General features: G+C 40.6%; 1 protein-coding gene across 3 annotated transcripts in view; it reads left to right on the plus strand.

Annotated features, from left to right (window-relative positions):
* triob (trio Rho guanine nucleotide exchange factor b) overlaps positions 1–17,344 on the plus strand; it is a 103,962-nt gene extending 86,618 nt beyond the window's left edge. Inside the window, exons 38-61 of one of the 3 annotated variants that reach the window (XM_029450782.1) lie at positions 4,057–4,340; positions 4,443–4,613; positions 5,905–6,000; positions 6,388–6,536; positions 6,715–6,781; positions 6,888–6,991; positions 7,163–7,232; positions 7,406–7,495; positions 7,596–7,688; positions 7,879–7,929; positions 8,092–8,169; positions 8,542–8,733; positions 8,961–9,138; positions 9,359–10,245; positions 11,290–11,543; positions 11,675–11,804; positions 11,904–11,931; positions 12,218–12,380; positions 12,578–12,699; positions 12,942–13,020; positions 13,303–13,503; positions 13,630–13,768; positions 14,139–14,325; positions 14,516–17,344. In XM_029450782.1, the coding sequence (XP_029306642.1) occupies positions 4,057–4,340; positions 4,443–4,613; positions 5,905–6,000; positions 6,388–6,536; positions 6,715–6,781; positions 6,888–6,991; positions 7,163–7,232; positions 7,406–7,495; positions 7,596–7,688; positions 7,879–7,929; positions 8,092–8,169; positions 8,542–8,733; positions 8,961–9,138; positions 9,359–10,245; positions 11,290–11,543; positions 11,675–11,804; positions 11,904–11,931; positions 12,218–12,380; positions 12,578–12,699; positions 12,942–13,020; positions 13,303–13,503; positions 13,630–13,768; positions 14,139–14,325; positions 14,516–14,937 (4,235 nt within the window). In that variant the 3' untranslated portion in view covers positions 14,938–17,344. Of the gene's footprint in view, positions 1–4,056; positions 4,341–4,442; positions 4,614–5,904; positions 6,001–6,387; positions 6,537–6,714; positions 6,782–6,887; positions 6,992–7,162; positions 7,233–7,405; positions 7,496–7,595; positions 7,689–7,878; positions 7,930–8,091; positions 8,170–8,541; positions 8,734–8,960; positions 9,139–9,358; positions 10,246–11,289; positions 11,544–11,674; positions 11,805–11,903; positions 11,932–12,217; positions 12,381–12,577; positions 12,700–12,941; positions 13,021–13,302; positions 13,504–13,629; positions 13,769–14,138; positions 14,326–14,515 lie in introns of those variants that run through there. The other 2 variants (XM_029450784.1, XM_029450785.1) reach the window with 2 other exon arrangements.
* Positions 17,345–22,202: the final 4,858 nt, after the last annotated feature.

Below are 22,202 nucleotides of genomic sequence, written 5' to 3' on the forward strand. Positions count from 1 at the left end.
ATAGATTAGCAAACATCTAAAGATGCAGTGAAGACCATCTGGTGGACGCTTGGTGTGTCTCTTCTCAGGAATATCAGCCCATAGACCTAAACTGAGATGATGGTATTAGTAGGAGGTGGAAAACAAATCTGACTTGCCTTTGCATATTCAGTATGAATGCTGCCTTTTGTATGTTTAAGCAGATGGGTCTGTAATGAGTCTACTGATGAATTATCCAGGAAGTAAACAAGATGCCTTCTATGCCAAATTGGTATGGACGCCAGTTTACTTTTACAGCAGTATAATTATTCAAGCAAAGATTAACAAACATATTATTAATTGTTTTAAAGACTGTTGACTGAGAAAAAATGATGTTGACTATGATAAAGATTTACAGTTATAGCCACGAGATGGTTACAGACATAAATGATCTTAATAGGGTTTTGCTACATTAAGTTTAGTCTGTTGCAGCTTTGGGGAAATTACAATACATCGGTAATATATAATTGTAAATGTATTTTTACATTTGGGAAATGATGATTAGTGATGGGACCAGTTGTTTTAAGGAGTCTTTAATAATTGTGTCTTAATAAATGTAGTTTTACTTCAAATAAATGGTCCAAACGCATGGCTTAGTTTCGTGACACAAATGTAACTCTTTATATAAAAACAATGATTAAATGAAGAAGATAAACACTTGGCTTGTGTCACCCCTGCGAACAAACTGTGTTCCCCTTTTTTGTTTCCCATGAGTGCGAGCTTGCCCAGCTGCTCCTGAGGTGACACTCTACAGGGCAAAGGGCAAAGGTCATGCCCTGTATGTGTATGTGAGTGTGTCAGCAGGGTTATTTTCTACTGTGGAGGAATGTGTCAAGGCCGCTGACCCCATGTTTCACCCATGTACACCCCTCTTAGCGCGACCTCTTCAGCATAATTCAGAGCACGTAGACATCATCAGATGCTTATCGAACTGTCAGAACTGTGAACATTTTATTCATCCATTTGTCCAAAAGCACAGCATTAGCCATGGTTCAATTATTACTAAAGCTAAATGTCATATGCATGCCCATTTATTCACATTTCCTAATAAAAAGAGTAGTGAGAATTTAGGGAATTCTAGTTCCCCTTTAAACTGGAATCACAAATTCAACTCAGTTTAACATTCTGTAGATGAGTATTTGAACAACATTCAAATAGATAAAAAAGTAATTATATGAATTGACAGTGTAAAATATTTGTCTGCTCAACTGCCCCGCAGCCTTTGATGTAATAGTTCAGACGTACTTGCTAACAGAATGGTTACATGTTAGGTTGTAACCCCAGATTATCTCCAGGAAGCACGGTCTGTTTGCTCTACAGTACGTGAGAAGTCCTGACTCCTGTGTTCATTCCCTTTTTAAAAGCACAAGTTTCCACCTGGGTGTTAAATTCTGAATAATGCACGCAAGTAGGTGTCTGATGTGGGTCGTCAGTGTTGTCTGCCAGTTATAATAAAAATAATTTACATTAGAAAATAACTTTTTCTTAAGTGGTCACTTTTTAGGACTTTAGAACCCTAATAATTCAAAGGCCTTGTCGGCACCTGTACTTTTTGCTCTTGATATGAGTAATGGATCAAATGTGCGAGTGATGTCTACTGAAGTAACAAGATACAGAACTCGTAAAGAAAGGTTTTTATAGTCTTTGAGTCCAACAATAGTGAACGCTAAGGTATTCCTTAAATAGGCTCCATGACTAAAACATTCCAGAGGAGCATCGTAACAAACAGTTGTGACTCGGATTTTTATTTTTGTACTGCAGGGTAGAAGGTAAATCGCACAGCTTCAATAAATTCTATACTAAATAGTGAAGTAGCATGTAAATCTGTGCCAACAAAAAGGATTATCTTCCATCAAATTGCCCCCCCCCCCCCTAGCAAGACGGGAAAAACCCCTGCACATCTCCTGACGTCTTTTAATATGCCCTTTGGGTAGAGCAGTTCAAGCCTCTTCTTCCCTGGTAGATGGTACAGTATCCGTCTGACTTTCTGTCTGGTATAAAAAATTAATTGCCAGATGAAAACAGGATAAAATCATGTGTTCTCACCTGCTCTGCCTTGACTTATTCACATTATTGTTCGCCTGAGTTACGGCTAAGAACATCTTGCACAAGGCAACTTAAGTATCGCAGAATCCGTGAAAGATCATGACTCTTATCACTCAGGTTATACTGAAGAGATCTCCAAATGAAACTTTGCTTGCATGCGATGTGAGAACACATGCTTTGTATCAGCAAAGCGCAGTAAAAATAAGTCTCCCACAGGCTGAATGACGGACATGCATTTTCACATGCAGATGCCTTCATTCAGGCTGTGTTAAAAGTGTCCAATGAGGGAAGGCACTATTTCCACACCTGCCATTCATAAGAGCCATTCAGCCTCGGCACACGGTTTAATCTGTAGCAGCTGCATCTTTGTTTTTACCACTTTAATAGCAAAATGATGGAGAGGCTGAAGCCTGAATCTCTCAAACCTTTTACTCTTTGCTCAAGCGGCTGCACAGTATCCTGAAATTTAGTTAATATATTTCTCAAAAACATACATTTCGTTGTATTATTTCTTAATTTTGCTTTGAAGCTCAACAACTCACGATGTGATGTGATGCAATAGGAGGAGAGTAAGGCCTTGAGTCAACTCCAGCCCCCATAGAAATGCACTTGTTTCTGCAGTCATGTGCTCATCTGCACAATCTTCTCATTGGTGATAGAAAACATCAGTTTGGGAGTGTATTTAGAAGCATTTCTTTTGTTTTGCCATCATTGGATAACACAGCTGTAGACAGGAAAGGGGGGAGGGGGAGGTGACATGCAACAAAGCACTGCAGGTCAGATAAGGACTAAGCCTTAGTACATGGGGCGCATGCTTTAGCAGGTGTTGTAGTCCCAGTTTGTGATAGATAGTAAGAGCTCCTCTCCACATCTTTGGGTGATTGCCAAAGTTCTTTGTCATATCTAGGGGGTTATTTTTCTGTACTTTGTTGCATTGGCAGCAGAGGAAGGGAAACTAAATTATATTGTTACCTTTTGTTGAACTGTGAGGTCACACAGGAGGTCTTGTCCAGGGAATGCTGTGTGGTGTCAGAGTTGGGGTCACACTGTGTGACAGCACACAAAGAAACCCAACCTCAGCATTATCATCACACGACTCATTGGTCAGATAGCTTGTCGAGACGTTTTGGTTTCTTCACTGAGTAGCATGCAGCAGCATTGTTGATGACAGTAAAGAAAACTAATGAGGGTAGAGGATGAGAAAGGGGAGTTAGACTAAAGATAGGAAGGAGAATCGGAGTGAATGAGCAGACAGGCGAGACAGACAGGTGGATGTATCTTTGAAGTATTCAGACAAAGCTTCCAGGATCCCTTTATCCTGTATTAGTTTTTTCATCGCTCCATCACAAGTCGAAGAAGAGCTTTCCTCCTACAGATTCCCTAAGGCACCGCCATCACTGTGAGGAGGTGGCCAGCCTGCCTACTGCACATAACACATACCAACCCTGTACAAACAAACCAAAGCACACGTGTTTTTATTATATACCGTGGCTTTCCACAACGTTCTCTAACATGCAGACTCTCATATGCATGTACGTATGGTGATTACAACTTGTAACATACATTTACAACTTATTGACTAGTTTAATATATATATAGAGAGAGCTTTAAACAAGAAAAATCTGATTATTGCCCAAATAATTAAAGAAATGATATATTGGGGTATATTAATAATTTAAGAGGTTATAGCATTTACAGAAATATGGAATATTGCACACTTTTCAGTTGAATACACTTCAAAATATAGAACAGTTTTTACTGGAAATACAAGCATTTGTGATGTAAACACACTTGTTAGAGCACCAGACAACATTAATCAAATGTGTCCCTGAATTGAAAGACCTGTCAATCAATGTAAGACTAATAGCAAGTTCCAATTTTGTGTTTAGTTTTTTTGGTGAGATTATCCTTTTGATTACATTCGGATCATGGAGTATATTTGTGATAATATCATAATCAACCTTCTCTTTCTCTACTCTCTTTCACACTTAGACACCTTGTCTGTATCCAGTAACGACGCCCTACAACCAGGCTCCAGCCATACCATAGGTCATCACAGCTCACCAGGCCCCAAACGTCCTGGGAACACCTTACGGAAGTGGCTGACCAGCCCCGTGCGGCGGCTGAGCTCCGGTAAGGCTGATGGCCACGTCAAGAAGCTCGCGCACAAGCACAAGAAGAACCGCGATGGCACGAGGAAGAACATGGACACAATGGCCTCGCAGAAAGACTCTGATGACAGCGCCGCCACGCCACAGGATGAGACACTGGAGGAAGTAAGAACAGATAAAGCAGCGGATAACTGACCCTGTCAGAACAATTTAAAGACAGCGTTTCTGTTCTGACAATCATTGTTCTCCTTCCCTCTCTCTCTCCAGCGTATGCGTAATGAGGGGCTGAGCAGTGGTACCCTGTCCAAGTCTTCCTCATCAGGCATGCAGAGCTGCGGTGAGGAGGAAGGAGAGGAGGGGGCGGATGCTGTCCCTCTACCTCCCCCGATGGCCATCCAGCAACACAGCCTGCTGCAGCCCGACTCCCAAGACGACAAGGTTGGTCACGCAGGGCAATCTAAATACATAACTTTACATGGCGACAGACAATGACATGCAGAAAGCGCAATGCACAATACCACCCAAGACACATATGGGTTGTGCTTTATATTTAAGTTTAACCAGAACAAAATTAAGTTTTTTTCACTGTATTAAAAATAGGAAAAAATATGCTTTTTCGTTATCAGCAATATGTTGGCACACAAATACAGATGTTATGTTCATTAACTGGGGGGGGGGGGGGGGGGGTTTGCACATGTAAATATACAGTAAAATAACATATTTAAGTGCAGGCACAAACAAAATACATTTATCTTCACAAGAAGATGCCTTTTGAACCTTTTCAACTTTTTAGCTTCGATTTGTTCATCTAAAGAATCTTTATTTTATTTTGTTCTTTTACAAATTGCCAATTATTTTATCCACATTAATCTTAATTTAAGTAGCCAGATTGTTGTTCCATATAGAGGTTCACACAAAGCCTACAATAATCAAACTAAACGTCTGCTTTGGCACTAATAACTTTTCTTTCTTTTTTTACTTTCTTGATGGTTGCATGTTCCTCCCTTCAGCATTACGTTGATTTCTTTTCTGCTTCTCTTCTTTCCCAGTTTCCCTATCTCTCCATGTAAAACCACTTCATCATCTCCACTTTGGATCCTTCTTTATCGAAGTTTTTCCATGCCTTTTTGTTTTCTTTCTTTCACTAACTAAAAGTCATTCCCATGGAGTGTAATTGTTCTACTGTTGCACGCTATTCACGTGTTGCTGCAGTGGTGAGGTGTTTGTGGGACTAAATGGTGAATTCCCATTAAGTCTGGTTTGAAACAGGGGATCCTTTTAAAGTTTTCCCGCCACTATGCCTCAGTCTGGGCTCAGCTGCAGAGGCAAACTTTCCCTCCAGTGGAGTATTAAGCAACACTGTTTGCTGAATATAAATTGCACCAATCATGGTGCTCGTGCTTGAAGAGCAGTCCAATCCCAGAGCTTGTCCTTGACCTAAACCTACCTCATAACTGTTAACCCTTTTCCCCTGAGACCAGCCTGTAATTGGCTCCAACTTGGTCCCCAGTTAACCCTTTTATTAGGGAGATCACACCCACCAAGTCCTTATTTGGACATGTGGAATATCGGGGTCCAAACTCAACAATGGTGAGCCTGATCACATACACAGCAGTAGAGAATATATGACTCCTGTACGCATGCAGCTCCGCCAAGTCTTACATTTGTCATGTTATACACCTTAACCGTTAACTTCCTGTCTTTCTTCCATTTTGTCTCTCTTTTTCAGTCTGCATCTCGTCTGTCCGCTCGTCCCAACAGTTCAGAGACACCCAGTGCTGCTGAACTGGTCAGTGCCATCGAAGAGCTGGTGAAGAGCAAGATGGTGAGACAAAAACCCTAAACAAAAGTCACAAGTACACTGGTGTTGTTGACAGAGAATGGCATCATGGCCTACTAGTCATCTGTCAGAAGGACTGTGACTCACTGCCAGCTGTCTACTGTTCCAACAAATGGGCATTGCACTCTGTCCAATATTACCAACACACACACACACACACATGCCAACTGGCTTACATACCGTATGGCACATACCAAAGTAAAGATAATACAGTTAAATGAAACATGCTGTCCAAAAGATAAGATCACATACTGTAAATATGTTTTAAGTTTATTTTATTTTTCGGCTTAGTGAAAGTTCTTTCTTTCTTCCTTCTTCTGTTTTACCCACTTTGTTCCTCATCTCCTTTCCTCTGTCCTCCTCTTTCCTCAGTCACTGGAGGATCGTCCCAGTTCTCTGTCAGTAGAGCAGGGCGACAGCAGCTCTCCCTCCCTCAACCCCTCCGACAACTCCCTCCTCTCTTCCTCCTCACCCATCGATGAGGTGGATGAGCGCAAGTCTGGCTTCTTCAAGAGAAGACAGTGAGTTATAAGCCTATGTCTTGTTAGTGTTTAGTTAAACAAAAGCTGCTTGAGTTTAATCAGTTAATCACGTTTGTCTTCATTTGTGTGCTTATATGGAACATTTCTGATGTCCATCCACAGCTGAGTGCATTAGGTTTGTATTACACAGTGACTATTTCTGTTTTGTGTCTCTCAGTTATGTGCTTCTGGAGCTGGTGGAGACTGAGAGAGACTATGTCAGAGATCTGGGATCAGTGGTGGAGGTAAGAACAGATATTAAAGTATCTTAATATAAGCTTTCAGAGATTGCTTTTTGGTCAGTGTTTGCTGTACATTTTACACTCTGCTTTCCAATGTTCCTACTCTCAGGGCTACATGAGCAGGATGAAAGAGGAAGGAGTTCCCGATGACATGAGAGGAAAAGACAAGATTGTCTTTGGAAACATCCATCAGATATATGACTGGCACAAAGAGTATGCTGGCAGTCTTCTCCAGTTAACATGCCCTACAAATTCCATGACAAATGTTTTTAAAGTTGTATTATCTGCACCAGTGTGAAGACAGACAACATAAAATAAAAATACAGACAGTACCTTGTTCCTTGGCAGGTTAAATAATGAGTCTCTCTCTTGTTTGGTCCACAGTCTTTTCCTAGGAGAGCTTGAGAAGTGTTTGGAAGATCCTGACAGGCTGGCTCCTTTATTTGTCAAACAGGTGAGGAACTTATTCGCATTTGCTTTCCATTACATTTTTGTTTAAGGGTGGATTATCAAGTACCTTTTATTGCATTTAAAAGAGAGAGTAAGTCAATAATATTCTCTAAGCTGTTGTATTTCTTTCTCACTTCTAAAAGCTACCTTTGTTTTCTGGTTTTGTTTCGATTGCAGGAGCGGAGGCTACACATGTACATCGTGTACTGCCAGAACAAACCTAAATCTGAGCACATTGTGTCAGAGTACATTGACACTTACTTTGAAGTAAGATTGTTTTTACACCTACTCAAACCTACACAATGTTGGATTGTCCATGTGATCAGTATTTCAGTGTATACATAATAATATTTGTATCTTTCATCAGGACCTCAAGCAGCGATTGGGCCACAGATTGCAGATCACTGACCTGCTTATCAAACCTGTCCAACGTATAATGAAGTACCAGTTACTGCTGAAGGTAAGTCCACCTTACTTTGCAGGCTGCATTCAGGCTTAGTTAAAATACATATATATATATATATATATATATATATATATATATATATATATATATATATATATATATATATATATATATATACTGTATATTTAACATACCGTATTGATCAACACAACCATCATTTTTATGTATTTGACCTCTTTCACAGGATCTTCACAAAATCTCTAAGAAAGCTGGAGTTGATACGACAGAGCTGGAGGTAATGTGACGCCCAGGTTGCAACTCAAATTTTCTAAAAGTGATGATGTACAACAATCTGTTAGAGATGCTAAGAATCGCATTTCAATCCTCAATTCTTTTTTACTTGACTCTCATGCATTCTATCTCTGAAAGTTTGTTTTGCTCTCACGTTCTACTGTAGAAAGCTGTAGAGGTGATGTGCGTGGTCCCCAAGCGCTGCAATGACATGATGAATGTTGGCCGCCTTCAAGGCTTCGACGTAAGATTTCTCTTTATACTCTCAGAAGTTTGTGCATGTATGTGTCTGTCAGTGTGCGTGTGTGCTTGGACAACTATACTGAATTAAATAATGTATCAATGTAAAGAGTTTACACCCTGCAGAAATCAATTTCTAATTTCAGTCAACTGCCACTAGGTGTCAGTGTGTGCTCATTATTTCAGATATGACATAAGCGCTGTAGGTTTGTGTGGTATTGGTCATGCTTCTGTTGTTGTTACTTTTTGTCCTCTTGCCTATTCCAAATTTAAGTTATGACAACTGGAAATGTAAAAGATGCATGTGTGATGCATGCTGTCCTCCACTTTCCCTATCTTCTGATTTATTTACTCTCTTTTCTCGCTCTTTCTTCAGGGTAAAATTGTGGCGCAGGGCAGATTGCTCCTCCAAGACACCTTCATGGTGTCAGACCAGGATGGAGGACTTCTGTCTAGGATGAAAGAGAGGAGAGTCTTCCTGTTTGAGCAGATTGTCATCTTCAGCGAGCCCATAGACAAAAAGAAGGGCTTCTCTTCTCCCGGCTACCTCTTCAAGAACAACATCAAAGTAAGTGCAGCTTAATAAAATCACAGAAAGCTACTGCGAAAGGAAAATACAAGCCTCCCACATTTGATAAAATGACACTGTCTATATATTGCTTGCTCACATACTGTAGATTGTTCTGTAGCTTCTTAATCAAAACATCTCCCCTTGCCATTTAAACTTATTTTCCCCTGCTACTCTTCCTCTCCCTTCCTTCTTCTCTCTTCCTCTTTTCTTGTCCATCACTTCAGGTGAGCTGGTTGGGTTTAGAAGAAAATGCAGATGACCCCTGCAAGTTCACGCTAACCTCCAGATCATCTAGTGGCAACCTGGAGAGGTACACGCTCCATTCAATGAGCCCTGGAGTCAGTCAAGTCTGGATCCACCAGGTCAGCCAGATACTGGAGAACCAGCGAAACTTCCTCAATGGTAAGAGAATGATGTGCACACAAAATTACAAGCTTACACCGAAACGATGCTGGGCTTTGTCCTTTAGTGGAATTGTCCATTATGTTTGAGTTTTCAGGATTTTACTTAAACCTTTTCAACCTCTTGGAACTAAATAATCTCTACTGTTTTCTTAAGGTTTCTTTACTCAAATATACTTTTGTGTCATGAGTGAAATATTGCCCCTCATCCCCTCCCACAGCTCTGACATCCCCCATAGAGTACCAGAGGAACCACGTGGGTGGTGGTGGGCCGGGCGGTCCACCTGGCAGTAGCAGCAGTAGTACTGGAGGCCTGCCAGGAGGGAGCAGCTCCAACAGTACCTCCAACATGGGAGGGGGAGGTGGCGGCGGCGGCTCTGGAGGATCAGGGAGTAGCTCCTCATCCCTGTGCGGCCCTCGCACCCGACCCTCCCGCATCCCCCAGCCATCTTCACGCCTCCCCCAGCCCGTCCACCACCACCATCCCCCGGGCCCTGAGGGGCCCGACAGATCAGCAGGTATGTGGTCACCCTGCCTCCCCCAGTCCCTCCCCTCTAACCCCTACCCAGACACCACCACAAATGGAGAGGTGTTAGCCTCAGAGGTCCCTAAAATGAGGATGCTGGATAGTCCTCATGGAAATAACAGCAATAACAGTAACACACCATCAGACAGCATGGAGAGTACTTTCAGACCAGGTCTGACACTACCCCCTGAAGAACCCCAGAAGCATCAAACAGCTGGTATACCACAGATGGCTGTGGCTCCTCTGAATTTGACCCTAAAAAACCCTCGAGTTGGGACAGTTTCTCCTCTGATTTCACCTCAGTCCCCTGGAGGTGGAGGAAAGGAAGCATTTGTCCCCTCCAGCCCAGCTCATAAAGGCTCTTTCTGGGCTATGGTCCCTGCTGTGCCTCCCTCTCCTGCCAGCCGGCCTGGTTCCTTCTCCTACCCCAGTGACAGTGGTGGTGGAGGGGACTCTTTGGGAAGAGGAAGCCACGGAATACCCTCTCATCACCGCCACTCCACCCACAGTAAGGACATAGACCGCATGAGCACCTGCTCCTCCACCAGCGAGCAGTCCATACACTCCACCCAGAGTAACGGGGTAAGATGCCAAGTTGAGGCCCAGGCTTTAGTGAGGCCTAGAGCTACTCACTAGTCACTAACCCCGCCCTCACTGACTGGCTGTCCGTCAGTCACCGTGCCGCTGGCTCTGAGAATGGCTTGTACATGCAACAACTACTACACTGGAGATTAACGCCTATCTGAGTGCACTAACTTCACCAACAGTGTGTGTGAGAGAGAATTTTCTGGCTCTCCTGGAATGTACTAACAGTGTGGATCTGACTCATAGAGCAACTGTTGTTTCTGCTTTCTTAGACTCTCTGAGCTTCAGTATGTGTTTGCTTCTCTACTGCAGCTAATAGTCACTAACGGTTACAAAATTATTTAAAGAAAAAAACGCCATTTCTAGATCTTTTTCATTCACACTTCCGCAGGAATATTCTCATGTGATAATCAATCATCTTTGGTCAAAACTTTGTCACGGATGAGGAGCTCTTTCACATAATACCTCCTTTCTTCTTTTTTCCCTGTAATGGTTAGCCTCGAGACTACACCAGCTGCTGTTTGCTTCACTTCAACCTGCTCTGTCTCTCTTCAAGCTGATAGTGTCTATTTTTTTTTCTTCAACTTTACTCTGTCCTTGAAACCACAAAGTTTCTTATTTCAGCATCTAACCCGAGGATCTGCTTCACATCTTCTCAGAACATAACTTCTGTTTTATACAATTACTCAACCATCTCTGTCGATGTAAACTGTTGCTATAACCATATCTATGCGAGATTAGATATCTAATGCTTCCTGCATGCATCAAGCATTATAGCAAGGTCATTTGTGTGTGTTTCCGTCAATCAAATCCTGCATTTGATTGGTGCAAAGCTACTGACACACCTCTGTACTCCCGTTTATCAAAAATGTATGTGCATGTGTGTATTTTGAAGTGTGTGTGTGTGTGTGTGTGTGTGTGTGTGTGTGTGTGTGTGTGTGTGTGTGTGTGTGTGTGTGCCCTTACAATCTCACATTGTGTTTTTTTTTTTTTTAAAGTGTTGTCTAAAGTCTAAAGTTTTCCAATCGTCTTCTCTGACAGAGTGAAAGCAGTAGCAGCAGCAGCAGTGTGTCCACCATGTTGGTGACCCAGGATTATGTGGCAGTGAAGGAGGATGAGATCAGTGTGGTGCAGGGTGAGGTGGTCCAAATGCTAGCCAGCAACCAGCAGAACATGTTCCTGGTGTACCGGGCGTCCAATGAGGTCTGCCCTGCCGCTGAGGGCTGGATCCCTGGCTATGTATTAGGACATACGTCAGCCTCCATCACACCTGAACTCCCTGAAGGAACCATCAAGTAAGAATACATTTCTCCTGTTCTTGAGACAAAAGCAAGCAATTCATCAAGATAAAAAATAAATAAACAACATGCAAAAAAAAAACAGAATAGAAACTGAAACTTCTCCCTTCTGGACTTGTTTGCTTTAGAAAATCATTATCATGGCATACAGCGCTCCGTATCCGCCGAAAGTCTGAGAAAAGAGACAAGGAGGGCAGGAAGATGGAGAACGGCTACCGCAAGTCTCAGGACGGCCTGGCCAACAAAGTCTCTGTCAAGGTAGAGTGTGAAGATCATTTTTACAAACCCAATTAAATTGCTTTTCACACTTTAGTTTGTGCAAGAAATAAAAAAAAAATCTTTACATTTTTATTACAGCTTTTAAATCCCAACTTCATCCATGATGGTAAGTACACATTGTGTCTGTCTGTCTGCCTGTCTGTGTGCCTGCCTGTCTGTCTGTGTAAAAAAGGCTGAAGGGAAATATAGAAAGAAAGAACAAAACCATAAACCTTACAAATCTATATGTTTGAATTGGACATAATGGTCTTTTAAAATGTAAATCTATTCCTTCCTGTCACTTTGAAACGTGTAACTTTAAACAAGTATAGAAATATATTTTAAGTGGATTTGGGATTCAAGGTACAGTATAACCTTCTCTTTCATCTTTGACCTCTGTTCTTCCTCTCCAGCTCCTCCGGAGTTCCTCATCCCTGTTGGCGATGTAGCATGTGAGAGTGGCGACAGCGTTACTCTGAGGTGTAAATCGTGTGGTCGACCCCGGGCCACCGTCACTTGGCGGGGACCTGACAACAACACTCTGAGCAACAACGGACACTACAGCATCACTTACAGGTGACAGAATATATCTTGACTTGATTTGAACTGACTTCATTGAAGCATCAGGTTCGTGGGATTAGAAGCCTTAATTCTGAGAAATATAAAAATGCTTCTGAAAATTTGATAAATCAAATGGAGAAAACCTCAAGCTAGCATGATGCAGGTTGTTCAAAGGTTCAACTCTCCATCCTTCTCTCTCTCTCTCTCAACAGTGAGACAGGAGAGGCAGCTCTTCGTATCCTGGGAGCGTCTATAGAGGACAGTGGTGTGTACACCTGTGTTGCCACAAATGTAGCAGGCTCTGTCACCTCCTCCGCCAGCCTCAGAGTCTCAGGTGAGAGTCCTGTCATGCCATAAGCCCTTTAACTATTCATTTGCCAGCTACCTGGGTTTCGTCTGTAAAGATTAATTATTGGGTACATTGTGGTACTAGCACCACATAAATTAGGTTTTGAACCACCAATACTGTAGTTGCACTTTCATTAAGAGTCCTACTTAAGTAGATGTGCTTGCCTTTTAAATGCATGTTTGTGATTAGTATACTTAATCAAGTCTGGATACAATATGTGTTCTCAGGAACCCCCGAGGATGGCAGTGAAGTCCTCTGGAAAAGCAGCTTCGAGTCCCACTACACAGAGATCACTGAACTCGGAAGGTAAGACTGTACCAAAAAACAACAAGTTTTATTTGAACTCTTACTGTTTGACTGTCATGGGGTGTTCCTCGACCCCATCAAAGCTAATACATTTTGAATTGTGGTAACATAGTAGTATATATAGTAGAAGTAAGCTTGCTACTCCCTCCCTGCGAGTGGGACCCAGATTCCCCTCAAACAAAACCCGCCTGTTTGCTATCCTGGCTCCAAAATGGTGGAATGACCTCCCCATTGATGTCAGGATCACACTCATTCTTCAAAAATAAATGTTTTGCTCCCCAGGGGCAGGTTCTCAGTGACTAAGCGGTGTGACCAGAGAGGGAGTAAACGGACAATTGCAGCAAAACACATAAACAAGAAGCTGCTGCGTCGAGAGCAGGTGCTGCAGGAGGTCAGACTCCTACAGGCTCTGGATCATCCCAACCTGGTTAAGCTGCTGGACACGTATGAGACGGCCAACAGCTACGTACTTGTACAAGAGATGTAAGTACAGTTGTGTTTCCCTGTAGCTGTTGTGACTCCTCATTGTTTGAAAAACATAAATTGATTATCCCTGAGAAATTCAAGTCGCTAATGACATATAAATGCATTTTGTGTTTCTTTTTTCAGGGCAGACCAGGGACGTTTCCTGGACTATATAGTGAGCTGGGGCAACCTGACGGAGGAGAAGGTGGCTCTCTACCTCAGAGATATCCTTGAAGCTCTCCACTACCTGCACAGCTGGAGGATAGCACACCTTGATCTCAAAGTAAATACATATTCTGACATTAGTATATTAACACAAAATGATTTGTTTTGATAGTCAGTTATTTAATCAGTTTATTTAAAGTCTTATTTAAGCAACAATGGCTGACATTATTTGGTTCCAGCATCTTAAATGTGAACATTTTCAGTTTTTATTTATCTTAAGATCAAAATAAAAATGTGTGTTTTGGACTGTTAGTCAACATAAAGAAACATTTAAAGACGTCAGCATGTACAAATAGGTAATTGTAAAGAAACCTCTTTGATGCATAGATTTTAGTACATTCAAGTCAGCGAACCATGTAAAATTATATATGCTGAGTTTCGGTTTGGACCGGTGGATGTGTCTAACGTTCCTTCCCCTGCTCCCGCAGCCAGAGAACATTGTGGTGGAACATGCATCATCCCAGCCAGTGATCAAGCTGACAGACTTTGGTGATGCCATTCAGCTGAACCCTCCCTCCTTCTACACCCATCCTCTCATGGGGAGCCCAGAGTTCTCTGCTCCTGAGCTGATCCTGGGTCAGCCTGCCTCACTTATGTCTGACCTCTGGAGCTTAGGTCTGTAACTAAACACAAGCAGTTTGTAACTTATATGTAACATCATTCAAACTTATTTTAAAATAACGATGTAATATATTGTGCTGGTGACTTTATACACTATTATCCCATAATTTCCTGTTGCTAAGTAATTGTGTAACTTCACTATTTATTGATTGATCTATTGGTGTATTGACTGCATGATTTACAGGGGTGGTGACCTACGTCGTACTAAGTGGCGCCTCTCCCTTCCTGGATGAAAGTTTGGAGGAGACGTGTCTGAACATCTGTCGCCTGGACTTCAGCTTCCCCGAGGACTACTTCCAGGGTGTGAGCCCAGCTGCCAGGGACTTTATCTGCCTGCTGCTCCAGGGCGAGCCGGAGCGACGGCCCCCTGCAGCGTCCTGCCTGCAGGAGCCCTGGCTCCAGCCTCGAGCTGTGATAAACAGAGACACTGGCCATGCCACCTTAAATCATACGCAGCCACCAGCGCTGCCACCATCTCAGAATCACCAACATCTGGACACCTCCAGACTCATCTCCTTCATCGAGAGACGGAAACACCAGAACGATGTTCGGCCCATTGGCACCATTAAGGCCTTCCTTCACAGCCGCCTGCTCAACCACACCTAACAAAGAGGTCACTATGTAGATGTGAAAGCAACATGTACTGTGGAGTATTGAAGGAAGTCCTGCCTTTCCAGAAAACTATGGAGGATGAGTAACAAGTTAACTTTGTTCAGTTGAGCTGTGTTACTGAAAGGACCACCAGCAACATTTCCACAATGATCACTTTTTCCCTCATTAAGCCACAAAAGTCCTGCTGCTGCTGACTGACCGACCTCTGCTGATAAACCCTTTGACTCTCCCTAACTCCCCTCCTTAACCTTGGCATATTGTCATTATGCCTGCACAACAAATGAACTGTTGGAATCTGTTTAAGATTTCAAACCTTGACTTAGCAGGGAGAGAAAACCGAGCTTTCTCAACACGCTTCCTCAGCAAGCTTGAGCAAGTGTTGTGTTTCGGACAGTGTTGAACAGAGAAAATAGAATACTGTATAATAAGAGTAATTCAGGCTGCTTTCGGTTGAACACAAGAAAATGTTTTTTTGTAACGAGAGATTACTTTTTGTAAATGAAACCATGTACAGTGAAGTAACAGAGAACTGTCTTTATTCATACCTTTTGGAAAACAAAGGTGAGTTAGTACGTAGAAAGAAAACAAGAGAAGTGAGATGTTTGAACAAAGGGGCACCCATCAGCAGGGTCCACTTATTCTAGAACAAGATGAAGACCAAAACCATGTTTTCCAGAAACACATTATAGTTACATCCAGTGCAATAGTTTGCTTATCTTTATGCCCCCGTTCAGTTTGAAAGGTTATATCATTTCAGTTTGTGACACTAAGAGAAACTAAATTGAACAAGCATTAAAGCTATTTGGCAAAACTTCTCAGATTTTTACCTGCATCCGCCTTATTTGTAAATAACGTATTCCTGCCTTTCATTCTCATTTTGAAGAATTTGTCTCAAATGAACAAAAGCGATTTCATTTGCTGAGTAAAAGTGAGTCCATGCAGTTGGTGAGGTTACTCTCTGAGGACCCTCGGCAGCTGGATTTTCACTATGAACAAACCGCTACTAGAAATGCACTCGTATTTTGCATCAATTCCCATGTGCAATGTTGCAGCTTTAACATTTATGCAACTATTTATGAAGACTTTGTGTTGTAGCCGTATTCTTAAAAAGGCATGTACGTACCTGGTACTGCGATAGATGTCTGTATTGTGTTAACTCTTATGTATTAAGTTCAGTATTAATATCTGCAAAAACCTCAGACAAGAGGCGGGTTTTTCGGAAATAATGTATAAAAATGTGTATCTATAAAATATAGGCACTTATGCTTTCATTTTGTCATTGTTAAGTTTTTATTTTCTGTAACAATACCAAAGTTGACTACGCTTTCTTTTCCTGCTAAAATGTGTTAGTTTTCTTATGATTTCTCATGTTAAGTTATAACAGATCACACTGAACCAGGACATATGAGTGTTTACATAGGTTCAGTCTGGATTTATTTATTCTTATTGTAATAAGAAATTGTGTGGTGGTTTCTTGCTGAAAAAGTCTAATATTTCACTTGTTTCAAGCTGTGCACAAAGTGGTTTGCTGTGTGAGTTTGTTTGGCTTTTGTAGGTAGATACTGATGTTTGTCGCTAGAGTTTATTAGCATCTCATTTGGACGTCATAAGACGGACTTGGTTGACACTTTCACCAAGCAGTAGGTCTGTACAAATGTCTCATTGTGGCCCATTCACCGCAGACTTTAAATTATTGGAGAATTAAGCATTAAACCTTTTAGGAGACACCCAGATATTTTACCACCGAATAGTTCAAATGTATCCCTTTTGATAAATATATTTCAGCATTAGCAGATTATCTTCCAGTTATTTTCATTTGAATGATTTGATGTCTTTAGGTAACGACGTTGTTAAAGTGCCAGTTGAGGGAGTAAATCTAGAGAGGTGGGTGGAACTAAAAATGTTCATTGTTTCTTTTTTTATTTGAAGCCTGTAAGAGTTACTGTCTGATTTGATGAAGACGTCAATAACATGTTGAGTTTGTTGGTCTGTACAGTCTAAGTCTCACATTTTGTGTCATTTTTATTTATTGGTGTGGCTCTAGGTTTCCCAAAATCATGCTGTTAATCAGTTTATCAAATTCTCTTAAAGCCTATTAATGGAAGAATATGATCTAAGTAATAAAATGCCTTTGGGAGACCCAGCCTATACATGATGTAAAGATGTACAGAGGGTCGGGCAGTTTGCCCACAACCAGGATGTAAACCTCATAACTATGTCATATTTTAAATACACATAGAACAAGACTGCAGCAATGTCATTTTGAATGTCTTATTATGACTTATTTTTACTTTTGCATGTATATTTCTTTGTACAGAAGATTGTGTTTACATGTTACTAAGTGTTGTAAATATTTTATTTTGTCCTCTGTTATTTTGCCATTAAACGTACAAGGAACAACCAGTGTCTCTGAAACTGTGTGTGCAACGACAGTATTCTCACATACACCCACACATGAACATCTAGTTCGTCCTGAAAGTATCTTTATTCATTCATTATTTCTCATAAGCTTTGAGGGAAGGAAGGCGAGGCGATGCTGTATTCCTAGTATAAGGCAGGGAAAAACCCTGTCAAAAAAAACTTAAACAACAATATTAAACATCTCCCGTACTGTGACGTGAAGGCCTATTTTACACTGAACATTTGTTTTTATTTCAAACTAAAACCCGTGAGAAAAGTGTGTGTGTGTGTGTGTGTGTGTGTGTGTGTGTGTGATTCACGTGTTAATGTTCTTTTCAGATTCTTGCATACAGTTGAGCAAGATTGATATGTAGACCAATATGGGGAAGTCCTTTGTTTCCAACAATGAAAAGCAAGATGATGAGATAAAACCAAGACGGAGATGTTATACTCAGCAAATGTATTTACTTTGATGAAGATCTGTGTCTGTGATAACCCGTAGGAAAGAACCATAGAGGGGGCGTTAATGATCTTATCTGTCCTCTGCAGATGCTGCTACTGTGCATGAATCAGTAGACCATACAATTCCCCCACCTCCTCAACCCCACGTTAAATGTCAAAACACAAATATGTTTTCATAAATAAAAAGAGAAGTTACCAGTAAGACAGTTTTTTGGTTTTGATGCACATATGATTATTTGTATCCCTATGTATATGTTGTTGAAGAAACCAGAGAAAATGTATTAGCAGCGTGTCATTTATTATGCAATTATATCCTTGGAAACTCAGCAGACTCAAATATTTACAAAATTGAAGCTTTGTTGTTTGCACAAAACCATAACTAACAGTTGATCTGCTAATTTACCTTCAGCACCCGTGTCCCTGCAAGCAATTTTACAGAACTTTGTTTGTACGCGGATGTTTGAAAGGACACCTTCTTCTCAGGTATGAAATAGGTGTTGTCTTTCTCAGCAGCAGCAAATATTTTGCATGAAACCACAGAGGATATATTGGTCACAATCTTGTGCTCTAAATCTCACACGAGCAGCTAAGTGTGAAGTTGTTTCATCCTGGCAAAGTGTGTCTTGTGTTGTTGTTGTTTACTCATTTGGTTTGGCCAACTAACAAATGATATTTCCATTATTGATTATATGATTTCTTTGACTATTTGTTCTAGCGTCAAGGCAATATTTCCCCCTTTGTGACAGCTCACCTACTGTAGCTTCTGGGCATCTGTGTCTGTCACCCACTGAATTTAGCATTCACTCATACACCGAAATAACTTGTCTGACACTTCATGGTTTGAGAAAGTGATACACTGACTTCAAGATATAAAGTCATCTAGGCTTATGTTCATTAGTAAAAAGGATTTTTCTCAGTACTTTCCGAAAAATACTTCAAAAAAGTCAATCTCTCTGAAGGGAAAATGACATAATTGTCACCTACACACATATGTAAGATTATTATCATAAAATGCACCGCATGCCTGCTGTGCAACCACTCTGTAAGACCACTAGATGGCACTAACAAACTGAATCAGAATCTAATTATCTACAGAAGGGCCTGTTCTTTTGCTGTGTTTAGCCATTATTAACTGCTCTCTGCATGGCATGTACCCTTCCCCTCTTAAAGAAGCAGTCTCTGGATCCCTCCTTTAGAGCAGGGGTGGAAGTAACGAGCAACTGTATACAGTGAGGAAACAGAGACTTTCATACCTTTAGGAAAACAAAGGTGGGTTAGTAAATTGAAAGAAAACGCAGAAAGGCAGAGCTCTAGCAACACTATGGAAAAGATACATGTTCTACAGTTGGCCTACTGTCACGAGATATGGGGTGGGTTATTTTTATACATCCATGGTGCGGTCGCATTTCCTACTTTCTCTTGATACATGTTTTCCTAGGATAGCGAAGGTATGACGCACTCTACTCTGCCTCTGGTTTGCTATTACTCTTTGGGGAATGCAACTAAGTAGATTTACTCTAGTACTTTTGAGGTACTTGTACTTCTTTTTCCAGTATTTCCGTTTTATTCTACTTTATACATACATACATATACATACTTTATATATGGAGAGAAATATAGATGTTTTGAATCCACTACATTTATTTAATAACTTTACTTACTAGTTACTTTACAGATTGAGATTATTAATACAAAATATAAATATAATCTATGATTTATGTTAATATACCCTGGCCTGCATTATTTCAAGTATTTAAAATCAGCCCCAATTTTACCAGCTGCAACATTAAAGTGCACATTATACATCAATAATTATAATCCAGTAATATGATGCATATGATTCTGAAATAGGACTTCCTGCATACATTAACTATATTTTGATGCCAATACTTTTGCAAGTTTAAAGTTTTGAAAGCAGAACTTTTACCTGTCCAGAGTACAAGTAGCTACTTTTACTGAAGTAACAGATCTGAGTACTTCCTCCACCACTGCCTTTGCTTTGATATGTTGTATGTGGCTAAAGCTAGAATGGTATGTGGCTTAATAATGCTTGTTGCACGCACGGATGTAGAATTGATTGTCGGTTATATGCAAAAGCTGCAAAAGTTGCATCTATAGAAAAGTAATAGCCTAGTTGGTTTGGATATAAGAGCTCCTTGTGGTATGATGTGCATACATTCAAATGCATGTCATCGCACCAATCACCACTGGAGCCCACTGTTCACAATTGGCCTCAAGTTATTGTTTTATTTCTTATCATGACAAGCACATCCCCACAAATGAGGCTGGAGTCCACATGACAAGGCTGCTGGAGAATCGGTGCCTAAGAAAAATCAAATATTGTGGATAACAAAATTCTAAAATGGGCCAAAATATAATCCTCAAAAAGGGAGATACATGCAGGAAAAAATCCATTTCAGTGTACAGAAAAAAATGAATTTATCCGAATTTCATATACAATTTTATTGAAAATAATCTGATACATAAATATGATACATAACATCAAGAGTACAAAAATATCTGCTTGTTTTGGCACATGTAATCTGCCTATATAATCATAGTTGCTAATAGAACAAAATAGAAACATAAACATTTTTATAACAAATAGAACATTTAAAAAAAATATACCATGATTCATTTTTTTCCAATTTTTCACTCCTCTGATTTTATATGTCAAAATCCCTTTATTAGTGAAGGTTAGTACTGGTGACAAAGTCCAAGGTCCCCAGCTCGAATCAAACCCAGGATGTTGAAGATAGCTTATAAGGTATGCATCATGACCAAGGTGCTTGTTTGTGTGACAGTATCACCCCTGATTATGTCATAGTGATGTCATCAGGGTATCTCAGTTTGGGCCTGGAGACATATTTACGCATGCAAATGCATCACAAACCTGGAGATTTAACAGACATGAGCATTTACCAGGCAGGGAGGGTCTTAGGAAGTACACTAGTTGCATTATGGGAAATGTAGGATTTGCTTTTTATGGGCCTTGGTCTATAATATGAACTATCGGAGCCTATGCTGCTTACATTCTTTTCTAAATGTGTCTTTCTAGAGTTACCCAACTTTATGAGAGTCCAATACTAAATCACTGTAAAAGTTGTCATGTAAAAAATCCTGCTGATCTCTATAGAAAACACACTTACACAAAAAGGGATCCCATGTGTTTAAAGAAAATGGCAAACAGCTAAAACTTTACCAGCAACTACTGTACAGTAATGAAAGAAACAAGCTCAGAAGGTTGGAGGAACTTTGACTTTCTGCATGCTTAATGAGTTTCCGATACCATGGCTGATATACATTCAAAATGCCTTCCATGAGAAGAGAGTCTAATGAACAACTTTAACTATAAATTGATTGAATGGGATGCTTATTCACTCAGCATGAGAGAATATAGAGTACAATGATTAGAAAAATGTGAAAAGCTGATTAACATCGGTAGAAATATTGCAGCGATTTCTTCAAATTTGACAGCGAAGTGCTCATTTGTGCACAGAGACTGCAAAAGTTAAGCCGACAACTTCGTTACATACTTCTTATTTTTTCAGGTTGTGGGTTTCTCTAGGTTGAGGTTAGGTGCAAATCTGCTGTTGCACATGTTGTGAAACTTGCACTTTGAAGGTTTCCAGCTGCACCAAGGACCTTTTTTTTTTTAACAGTAAACAAAACTAATGCAGGCGTGGAAATGAAAGTTAATATGCGTTTAATTTCTCTTAATGGTGTTTCCTCTTAATAAAAGAAAATGGTCAGTATCTGAGTTTGTGTCTGGCTTGTTGCTTCTAATGCTGACGTTGGCACTTTTTATAGTTGACACAGTTTCTCACTTCTCCAAAAGTGCAGGTGCTGATGCCATGTGTCATTCTCAACTCTGTAAAAATAATCTCACATATCCAAAACTATATTTACAGTACAATTCTATTATACATTCTTATGTCGTCTATAGAACTTAAAAGTATAAAGTTGAATACATTTATGATACAATAAGGTATACTGTTTTTGCATGCGTGTAACTGTATTACTGCGTCATGAGACCATAAGATCAGGCTCGTGTTTCTACAGCTGACACAAAATCGCATGTACTTCCCTGTATTCTTAAAAATACATCACTGGCTAACCTAATTCTCGTTCCAAAACTCATAACTTAACCAATCGTTAACCTTAACCTAATTCTTAACCCAATTGTGAGTTCCTCTCTCCTCCCCTCTCTCTCTCTCTCTCTTCTTCTCCTTCTCTATCTGTATGCATTTATGTAAATGTATGTTACTAACTCATCATCCGGGGTATCATCCCCGGAGTTTCTGTGTCTCTCATGTGGCAGGTTGCCACTGATAAAGTTTACGTCAGGATCAGGAATCGTGGCTGCGCCTGCTGTCATGGTCCTGCTGGACACCGGG

Source organism: Cottoperca gobio, chromosome 16 (genome assembly GCF_900634415.1).
Source record: "Cottoperca gobio chromosome 16, fCotGob3.1, whole genome shotgun sequence".
Classification (NCBI taxonomy): domain Eukaryota; kingdom Metazoa; phylum Chordata; class Actinopteri; order Perciformes; family Bovichtidae; genus Cottoperca; species Cottoperca gobio.